At 55.6% G+C, this 10,574-nt stretch overlaps 1 protein-coding gene across 1 annotated transcript; it reads right to left on the bottom strand.

The window, feature by feature from the left end:
* Window positions 1-278: 278 nt before the first annotated feature.
* Window positions 279-9,133, bottom strand: LOC110258721 (R3H and coiled-coil domain-containing protein 1-like; the record flags this gene model as incomplete). Its single annotated transcript, XM_021081992.1, is given in 12 exon segments — window positions 279-358; window positions 361-384; window positions 387-410; window positions 1,391-1,486; window positions 2,884-2,954; window positions 4,779-4,951; window positions 5,884-6,289; window positions 6,291-6,485; window positions 7,922-7,964; window positions 7,967-8,058; window positions 8,517-8,644; window positions 8,987-9,133. Coding segments are annotated over 12 exon segments (1,479 nt in total), but the record flags the coding sequence as incomplete, so codon positions are not given.
* Between the last annotated feature and the right edge of the window lie 1,441 nt (window positions 9,134-10,574).

The following is a 10,574-nucleotide window of genomic DNA, read 5'->3' as shown; positions in this document are numbered from 1 at the left end:
AGATGCCTTCAAGGCCCAGCTTCTCCAGCAGCCACAGGTCTCAAATGGAAGGCAAACAGCTCCCCCTAGTGTCCTAGGCAGACCATCACATTTTGAAGCACTTAGGTTGTAACTCTTAAATTTTTATTTTTTCTCAACTTGGGGAACTAGACCAAACTCAAGCCACCATGCCCCACAGTGACGCCCCGAGGATGGCGCAGGTTCTAGTGTGTGTAAGGCTTGTGGTGCTGGGGCACCAGCTGAATTGTGGGGGGCAGCGGTCCAGACTGGTTGGCCTCTCAGGGCTCAGGGTGGTGGGAGCTCCATCGCAGGCCGCTCTTCTTTCTGTGTTGGAGCCCCAGAGCTCGGGCTACCAGCCCCGTGCCACGGCTGTATTTGTCTGTGTCTCTCCTTCGCCAGACGCAGGAGCTCTAAAAAGAAGCCCCACGGGGTGGAGACTTGAATTCAAGGCTATGCCTCTCCTCCCAGTGACAGGGCAGCCTCAGAGGCCATTAGAGCCAACCTCCGAGGCCCAGCTGTGTCTGGCGTGGCCAGACGCTGGTGAGAGGGGGCCACCTAGGACTCCAGGCCCCCTCTGGGGTCCTGACCTAATCCTGCCACCTCTCTGTGTGCTCCCCGTTTCTCCAGCTATGGGGGGAAGTATTAATCCCGTCCACCTCCCTGCTTTGTAGGGCCCTTTAAGGAGGGAAGCAAATCAGGACAGGACACCTGGAGCTCCTGGATCAACAGACAGGATGTTTATTGTCCCCAAGACGTCTGGGACAAAGACCACGTAATCCACAAGAATGTGGAGGGCCTCAGCAGGCTTCTCCTGGGCCAGTTTTGCCAGTCACTGCTTTGCAACCCTGGAAAACTGGCCTCTAAAAGCCCCATCGTGCTTTCTGGAAGGAGGAGGGGAAAGGGGAGGGGTCATCATTTCAATGGCACCTTGTGTGCCGCCGTCAACCGCTACTGGAAAGTTTATTCACTCCTCTGGTCTGCTAGTACGGTATCTCAGAGAAAGAAACCACCTCACAGATGTTAGCTGACTTGCTCAAGGACCAGCTTAATAAGTGCCAGAGCCAAGGTCACTCCAAAGCCAAGCTCCTTTATCCTACAGCAGAACACGGTTTCCAGAAAGCTTTCCCCTGAGCCACCCCCAGAAGAGGAATGGATGGAGGGCAAGCCCAGGACGGAGCAGCTGGCAGACATCATTCCTGATGGGTCCTCCCTCCCCAGGCACCCACACCCCCTGGGGTGGGGGTGGGGCGTGCACCCCATTGGCTACCGATGCTCAGGAGCCCTAAAGCAGAGAACTGAAGGCAGGAGTAAATCAGAGGGGAGGCCCCGCCCTGCCCCACCTGACCCCGCGCTCCCACAGCCTTCCCACCCAGACCCCCGGCTGCCTTACTTGGCCTCTGCAGGGCCTTCAGCTTGGACTGCTGGGTTCCCTGCGTGAGGGGCCGGATCTTGAGCATAGAGAAGTCCCTGGTCAGAGCTTCAGCAGCTACGGAAAGAAGAGATCTGAAGCCATTCTCTCTCCTCCTGCTAAGGCCTCCAGGACCCAGGAGCACACAGATCACCCCAAAGCTGATGTAGCTGCTTCATACACCCACTAAAGCTCAGGGACAGGGCTGCCCTGCCAGCACTCTGGTGCGGCTGGGACAAACTCCATTGGCTGGCTCATCCCCAGAAGCCTGCAGGCCTCTCAGAAGGAGAGCCTGTGCCTAGCCCTGCTTCCACGCTCCTGCCCCAGGCTGCTCAGGAGCCACACGGTGAGGCTGCGGTTCTGCCATCAGGAGAGGCAGGCCCCTGCCTCCTAGAACCTGGAGGTTAAAACAAACGCCATCCTTCCCCACTCAAACCCTCCCAGAGTGCGTGCCCTCACCGCCCCAAGCTGTGCCGGGCCGTGGAGCACTTGGCCACTTACGGACAAGGCCTGTCAGAGCTGGGACGGGCTTCAGTCCAAGCCACCGTACAGATGAGGAAAGTGAGGCCAGGACATGGTCTGCCTGTGCCACACAGCTTAGGGGAGCCCAGAAGGCAGCCGCGGCCATGCCTGGCCCACTGCTCATCCTTTCCAGCAACCCGGAGGCCTTCCTTTCAGCAGCTCCTTCTCTAGGGTTGAAGTCCTCACCATGCCCTGCGCCTCTGGCTCCCTAGACACTGCCCCCCCACACACACCGGCCCCCGCCCCTGGAACCCTCAGGCTCTCCTGAGGCTGGGCCTTCACCAGCCATGGCCACTCCCAGCTCTGTGTGCAGAAGCCTGTGGTTCCGAGAATACCAAGCAAAGGGGGACCAGGGGTCACTTTTTATAACTAAACCCAGAGAGAGCAGTGGCGTGGCGGCAGCTCAGGAAGGGGCTGGGAGGGAGGAGGAGCCCCGGAATGACAGCCAGGAGGCTGGCTGGCGTCCCCAGCTTTGACACCGAGAGGCTTCATAACCTTGATCAGACACTGACATGATGGGAACCATCTCCCCGTCTGTAAAACAGAGGTCGTCTCACCCACTTCTTGAGGCTGTCATGAAAACGGAATGAGAACACATCTGCTCAAACCGTATGAGATTCCGGCACTTGCATGCTTTGGACCTATGTAAAAACAGCACCTTCATAGGCTTTCATTTAGTATGTGGCAACACCTAGGGCTAGACCGTGACATGCGCTCAGTTATATCACCTGAACCTGAACCCTCTGAACTGAAGACACTAAGAGGAATGTGAGGCCGTGAGCTTCCTGACCCAGAGCTCGTTGTGCCCCTGGACTCTGGATCCAGTGGCCAGGAGCTGCCCGGCCAGTCCACCGGCTCAGGGTAGCCTGTGCCCCGACCTGAGGAAACCAAGGCGCCCTCCCTTCCCAACAGCGGTCGGAGGAGGAGCCGAGCCCACTGGGCAGCCGCCTTACCTGAAGCCAGGCAGGGAAAGACTCCCAGTGCATGTGTGTCGTCCACCCACTGGATCTTGAACCCCTTCTCTCTGTGCCAGGGAAAAGACATGGTTATGAGAGCAGATGGGCAGAACCCCTTCTGCTGCAGAATGTCCCCTCTCACCACCAGTCCTTAAACACTGCGAGCTCAAGGCAGGTTTGTCTCACCCAGGAAAGAGACAACTGCCAGCGGCAAACTTTGGCTGAAGCCCATACAGTCAGCTTCAGAAAGCCTAGTATCACCCCTGCTGATCGGGTGGGCCCCCGACTCCTAGAAATGAAAAAGCCAGGACCCAAAGCTCACAGGGCACCACGCCAAGGGCCAAGAGGGCTCCTTACAGGGGCTGTCACACAGGTGAAGGGTGGGGTCCGAGGCTGGAGACAAGAGGCTCATGTGGAGGGGAGACAGACGGGACCTAAAATAATCATGTCATTGCAGCTGCCCTGAGGAACTTTCTTCCTGCTGGCAGGAATGCATCCCAGAGTCTGGGGCCTGTGAGAGGCCAAAAGCAGTTCTGGGCCCTGCAGTCCCAGGCCCCAAGGTCCTGCCAGGCTGGCCGAGGAAGCCACCAGTGGCCCCAGTTTCAGCTCCACCCCCAGGGGTCAAGGGCAGATGAGCCCCTCATGCTTTCTGTTTTTTTTTGGTTTTTGTTTTTTGGTTTTTATTTATTTATTTATTTATTTTTGTCTTTTTGTTTTGCCATTTCTTGGGCCGCTCCCGCGGCATATGGAGGTTCCCAGGCTAGGGGTCGAATCAGAGCTGTAGCCACCGGCCTACGCCAGAGCCACAGCAACGCAAGATCCGAGCCGAGTCTGCAACCTACACCACAGCTCACGGCAACGCCGGATCGTTAACCCACTGAGCAAGGGCAGGGATCGAACCCACAACCTCATGGTTCCTAGTCGGATTTGTTAACCACTGCGCCACGACGGGAACTCCCCCTCATGCTTTCTGCCAGCTCAGGCTTGGGAAGGGCAAAAGAGGCTGTTAGCGCAGTGGTCAGACAGGGTGTCATGAAGAAAGGGATGTTTTCAAAGCCTAAGTATGAAAAAAGAAGGGGGATGAGAGAAAAAAAAAAAAAGCATTTAGGAAAAGCAGAAAGGATGGGGTTCCCGCTGTGGTGCAACAGGATCGACAGTGTCTTGGGAGTGCTGGGATGCAGGTTCGATCTCTGGCCCAGCACAGTGGGTTAAGGATCTGGCATTGCCACAGCTATGGTTTAGGCTGCAACTATAGCTCGTATGTGATCCCTGGCCTGGGAACTCCAGGCCAGCCAAGAAAGAAAAAAGAAGAAGAAAAGAAAAAGAAGAAAGGAGAAAAGACTGGGCTTGGATCCATGGAATTGGGGAAACAGGAAAAGCCTTTTTCTCAATACATCCCACCTCCCATCACCACCCAGACTCTGTCCCAGAGCCGCTCAAGCCCAGTGCACCCCAGAAATTTCCATTCTCGCCTGGAGACGGCCCTCCATCTACTGACTGACTGGGTGGCAGGTCGTGGAGCAGGGGAGGTGGTGGCTGCCTGGGTCCCGCATCCTGAGGGCCAGCCCGCCGCGTCCTAGCTGGGTACAGCCATGCAGGGGGCCAGGACGGAGGTCAGCTGTTTTGTCAGCAGGACCAGAACTCAGGCCTCTGGAAAAGTATCTATAACCAAAAAATTAGCTCTCCTCTTGCACACAGTCATGGCCAGGAGGCCAAACTGCACAGGAGTATGGAGCCCAGAACAACCACAACCACTTCGTGCCTTTCTTTCTAGAATGCTGGGCATCAGGAGAGGGGCAAGCAACTGTCCCCACAACAAAGGGGTGTCTGAGCTCCTCTCCAGAAGCCGGGCACCCGTGCCCCTGCCTCTCCGACGCCTCACCAGCACTCACTGGAACTCAGAAAAGGCTACCAGCAGGTCCTCGGTCTTGAATGTTGGCTCAAAGTCGTAGATCTCCACCACGTGTGCAAAGTCCTTCTCCCCCGGCAGCTCCTCCGCGAAGGACGACGTGTCCACGTGGATGTGCTCTACCTGAATCTCCTTCTGGGTCAGGTTGTCCGTTATCTGGGGGAGAACAGGCCCTTTAGTGAGGGGGGCTCTGACCCAGGGCTCTAAATGACTGCCCTCCAAACCACAGGAGGCCGGCAGGCTTCCGGGCCGGCAGGGAAGACAGCGCCTGGGCAGGAGTCTGAGAAAGCCAGCAGGATAGCAGACTGGGCCAGAAGATGGAGAAGCATGAGTTTTAGGGCAGGAACTTACTTTTGTGGCGTCTCCACTGGGTGGCTGGCACTGACACATGTTACATTTCAGAGAATCCCCCAAAACTCTATGCTATAGACCCACTTTACAGATGGGTACACCAAGTCAAAGAACTAAATAATGCTGCCCCAAGTTGCTGACAGTAAGACACGGCTGGGCAAGCCTGGGATGTTTCCTACTCTCACTGACGATGAGATAATAAGCAAAGCTCTAGGGTCACAGTCCTTCATCCATAAAACAGTGATGAGGATGTATCGCCGCTGGGCTCAGGGGCCGACACACCGCTCCGAGTAAAGGAGAGGGTAAGACACAGCTTCAGGCGGCAGAGTCATTTTCCTGACCAGCATCTGCAGTGCATCCCAAAGCTCAGGCCCCAACCTCCTTCCTATGTTACCTTGTGACACATGTGTTTTATCTGCTCTATTTTCAGGTGAGGAAATAGAGACTTAGACAAGCCAAATGACTTGCCCACGGTCCTCCTATGTGGTTGAGCTGGGACCCAAAGCCACACTGAATCCCAGATCCGGGGCCTCCTCCCTTCTGTGACATTAGTCCCAACTCTTGTGGGCCATGCCGCCGTGTCCCTCCCCCATGTCTCCTAAGGGACCCCTATCACCCAACACCCGGCCCTGCTAGTCAGCACCCCACCCCCACCCCGTGGCCCTCGGCCCCATCCACCCTCGACTACACCCACCTCACTTCCGCCCTCCCTTTTCCGGGCTTAAGAGCCTCATCACCTCCTGCAGCAGCTCACTGTAATGGTCCTCAGAGCAGCTGCCCGGCCCCTCCTCTTCCACCTCGTCTTCCTCGTCTTCCTCCTCTGCCGCCAGGCTCCTCTCCAGCTCACTCCCATGCCCCTCTTCCAAGTCTGGCTGCAGACTGGGCCCAGGCTGGGTGGCCGTCTCCGGCCCGTCTCCTGTCCCCGAGTGGCTCTCAGGCCCCGGGGGCTCCGTGGCCACTGGGTCTGGCAGCAACTCCTTCTCACAACTTTTGCCAGGGCCTTTTGGGTCTTCTGGGGCCTGAGTCACCAACACTGGAAGCTCCGGATCAGAGCTGGGGTCCCCAGCCCTGACATCTCCGGGCTCTTCTGGGGGCCTGCCAGCTGGAGCATCTCCTAGGACCCTGGCGCAGGGGTGGTGCCCGTTCTTCTTGCCTGCGCCGCCCCCGGGGCACGTACAGGGCCTGGTCCGGCTTGCGTCCGCGATGCCACCGGCCAGCCCGCACCCCTCGGGGGCCAGCTGCCGCTCCCTGGCTTGAGGCAGGCCGAGGACCTCGGTACTTGCTGGGGTGGGAGGCAGGAGGGCGGCAGGGGCCAGAGGGTCCGTCTGAACTGGGTAACCTTGGAGCAGGAGCAGGCGGTGATAAGAGCAGTGTTTGGGCCCCAAGGAAAATGGAGCCACCTACTCTGCAGCCAAGACGCTCTGAAGTCAGCGTCAGGCAAAAATCAAAGCCAGAACACCTTCACAACGCATCGTAGTGGAGGCTGGATGCTATTCCTGAACAAGCCCCAAGCAGCCAGCTCTTCTCCGGTGATATAAACCAATTTAGAGACTGCTGAGTCCTCAGTTACTCACCAGGTGAGGTAAGTACTTGCATTCGGGAACTATGTTATTAGAAAAATATGTAACTTTGGGGCGTGGGAGAGGAAAGTTCTGGGAGTTTGGGATTAGCAGATGCAAGCTGTTACACATGGAACGGATAAACCACAAGGTCTTACTGGATAGCACAGGAAACTATATTCAATATCCCGTGATAAACCATAATGGAAAAGAATATAAAAAAGAACCTGAAGACTGAAGCACTGTGCCAGACACCATGACCTAACACAACATCATAAATTAACTATACTTAAATAAATAAATTAACTACTCTTAAATAAATAAAGTTCTCTGGTGGCCTAGCAGGTTAAGGCCCGGGCATTGTCACTGCTCTGGCTTGGGTTGCTGCTGTGGCATGGGTTCCATCCCTAGCCCACATACTGTGGGTGTGGCAAAAAAAGAAAAAGAACAATGACTGGACTTCAAAAAAAACCCCAAGCTTTAAGTAAAGAAATAAAAAGAAAAAGGTATGTAATTTGAAAGGCTAGGATCATAGTCATTATGTTAAGATCCTGCAAGATGCACATGGAAACAGGTAAGTGGGAGTTCCCATTGTGGCTCAGCAGTTAACAAACTCAACTAGCATCCAGGAGGTTGCAGGTTCAATCCCTGGCCTCGCTTGGTGGATTAAGGATCTGGTGTTGCCATGAGCTGTGGTGTACACTGCAGATGCGGCTCAGATCTGGAGTTGCTGTGGCTGTGGTGTTGGCCGGCAGCTACAGCTTGGATAGGACCCCTAGCCTGGGAACCTCCATATGCCATGGGTGCAGCCCTAAAAAGACTAAAAAGACAAAAAAAAAAAAAAAGAGAAAGAAAGAAAGGTATGTGAAGGCCCAGGTGTCCTCTCATGATCATGGCTTCTGAGAGGCACAAGCTCCCTGAGAGGAACGCTGGGCAGACAGACACCCTTGCTGCCTAAACTACTCTCTCCTTCTCTCTTTTGGCCCAACAGTGCATAGCTGAATTATTAAAGGAATTTCACAAACAATGCACATTTACTCCACGCTGGAGCAGAAGGCAGCAGTGTCTCTAAGCAAATGAGGCTGGGGATAGAGGTCAAGGCCTTCCAGCTCTGGACCGTGGTTCCCTCTGGATCCGGGAGGGGGAGGCGCTGACCAGCTTACCCGACCACCCCCAAAGAACCCCCAAGGAGCCTCCAAGGCGGCAGGATACACACCTGATGTCCAGGTGACAAATGACCGTCCTCCTCCTCCAGCCCTCCCAACAGAGAAGCTGCTCAAAAGATCAAAATTCTCCGCTGTCCTATGGATCAGGTACCGGAGGCGACTGGAGAGTGGGGGGAAAAGAAGGACCCTGGGGAGGGAGGGACCGGAAGGAACCGCTGAGGTTTGGGAGGGGGGGTGCTCCAGGTGCAGTCCCCAGGCCTTATGCCCACTGAGGCCACTACCGGTTTAAAGACAGCTTAAACACTAGGCTCCCTCTGCCCCCTCGGGTCCCAGGTTGACTGCAGAGGACATGCCAATAGATTATCACAGGTCGCTACTGGCGCCATCCCCCTTCCGGCGCTGGGCCCCTTCAGTCTCGGGTTACGATTAGTGTTGCACAGAAAAGATGGAGCTGGGAGAGGCTTGAGAGCATATTATTAAACCTAATTGCCAAGGTAAGAGCCAGCTGCAAACCCGTTACTTTCGATGCACCACTGGGCAAGGTGTTTCTGGACGAACACTGCCCTCCTAGCAGCAGAGCTGGTGCAGGCAGCCCCCAGAACGCCCTCCTCACCCTCCCCAGGGCAAACCCTCACTCCAGTTTACTTTGATAGCTGCTTCTGCAGCAGGAAGCGGTCCAGTTCCTCCTGGATGCGGTGCACGAAGTCATTCTCAGCTGAAGAGAGGAAGACGCCGTCCAAGCAGAGAAGGGCCAGGGTGACAGGTGGGAGAGCCTGCGGGTCCACAGACACGGCCGCGATCAGAGCACAGACCCGGTGCCAATCCACAGCCAAAGTCTCTCCTCCCATCAGAGAGGAGCCAGGCTCCAAGGCGAGGAAAAGAGGTGTCCGGGATCTCCGGGCAGGGTAGTAGCCGGGCAGAGAGGAGTCTCCCGGCTCCCGCTGCGCTCGCTCCCGTGGTCCCCGGCCCTCGCGCCACCACCTCCGGCCTGCTCTGCGGGCGCAATCTACAGCTCCAAGCCCGGGAGCGAAAGGCCCGGGGTGGGGTGGAGAGCGAGGCTGGCCGCGAGAGAGCGGGGCGACCCTCCCCAACGCCCGCCCGGCTGCAGCACTCACCGCGGCCGCCCCGCGCGTCTCCGCCGCAGCTCTGAAGGTCCCCAGAAACCAGCGCGCCCTGGTGCGGAGAACCACCCCGGCCTCCGCAGAGCCGCAGCGCCACCGCGCGGGCTGGGGGAGGCATTGCAGTAACAGAAAAGGTGAGCTCTTTGATTGTTTTGACCCTGAGAGCGCACTGCCTCGTAGGATCAATAAAGTTCAGCAAATACTTTGGGGTGACTCCTACATGCTAGGTCATGGGGGTACTAGACTTTCCGGTTCATTGTTCCCCTCCCTATGGACGCAAAAGAGGAATAAATAGGAATTTTCTGGACACCAAGTATTTCTTTGACCATTGTTGCCCTTCCTTGGAACTTGCAGAGGTCCCACTCACACCAACGGGTTACTAACAAGGTGTACTAGCCTTGTTGGTAACAGGGTGGGGTAGCCATTAGAATGGTGACTTGCAGGCCATCAAATGAGACTACCTTGCTAAATCTAAAAATAGTCCAACACCCACCTTAAATAATGCTTGAAGTTCTTGCCTCTTGACAGCCTGTGGGATGGACTATCACAATCTAGGAGACTAGGGGTGACCCTCCCCTTTTCCCTGACAATGCTGAAATGCAAGCCCTTGATCATCCCGAATCAAGCAGGGCCCTGGAAGACCCAGGTTTCAGAACAGGGGTGAGAGGAGCTAAGTGGGCCCTGCAATAGGATATGGGCAAGGTCGGGGAGATAGTGTCCCTCAAAAGGCCAGCTAGGAGAAGCTGGGAACAGAAAAACTAAAAAAACTTAAGATGCATTTTGCTCTCTTGCTATTTCTCCCAGAGTATGTCTTTTAAAAGACCACTTTACAAAAATCACCTTTCCAGGTTGTTTTTCAAGAGTGAAAAGGATCTAGAATAAGACAACACCAAGTGCAAAGAGAACTCATGAGAGAGGTGAGTCATGAGACTCCTTTTCAGACCTTTTTGTACAAAGAAACTCTAGGGAGTTCCCAGGTGGCCTAGCAGTTAGGATCTGGCATTGTCACTGCTGTGATGCAGTTTCAGTCCCTAGCGCAGGATCTTCTGTATGCTGAAGACACGGCCAAGGGGAAAAAAAAAAAAAAACCAATTCACTGGATCCTTTAACCCACTGCACCAGGTAGTCAGGCTGGGGATGGAACTTGCACCCCCATGTCATCCTGAGCTGCTGCAGTCAGATTCTTAACCCACTGAACCACAGAGGGAACTCCAAAAAAGAAAAGGGAGAAAGATTCTTAAGGTCTGATGGGTCCTCTGACCCAGCCTCCAGCCTAGGGGGAGGATGGGAGGGTAAGAAGGCAGCAGGGGAGTTCCCGTCGTGGCGCAGTGGTTAACGAATCCGACTAGGAACCATGAGGTTGCGGGTTCGGTCCCTGCCCTTGCTCAGTGGGTTAACGATCCGGTGTTGCTGTGAGCTGTGGTGTAGGTTGCAGACGTGGCTCGGATCCCGCGTTGCTGTGGCTCTGGCGTGAGCCGGTGGCTACAGCTCTGATTCGACCCCTAGCCTGGGAACCTCCATATGCCGCGGGAGCGGCCCCAAGAAATAGCACAACAACAAAAAAAAAAAAAAAAAAAAAAAA

Source organism: Sus scrofa, unplaced genomic scaffold (assembly GCF_000003025.6).
Source record: "Sus scrofa isolate TJ Tabasco breed Duroc unplaced genomic scaffold, Sscrofa11.1 Contig367, whole genome shotgun sequence".
Lineage (NCBI taxonomy): Eukaryota > Metazoa > Chordata > Mammalia > Artiodactyla > Suidae > Sus > Sus scrofa.
Note: the sequence above shows the minus strand (reverse complement) of the source record. Positions and strands in the feature narration are given on the sequence as shown.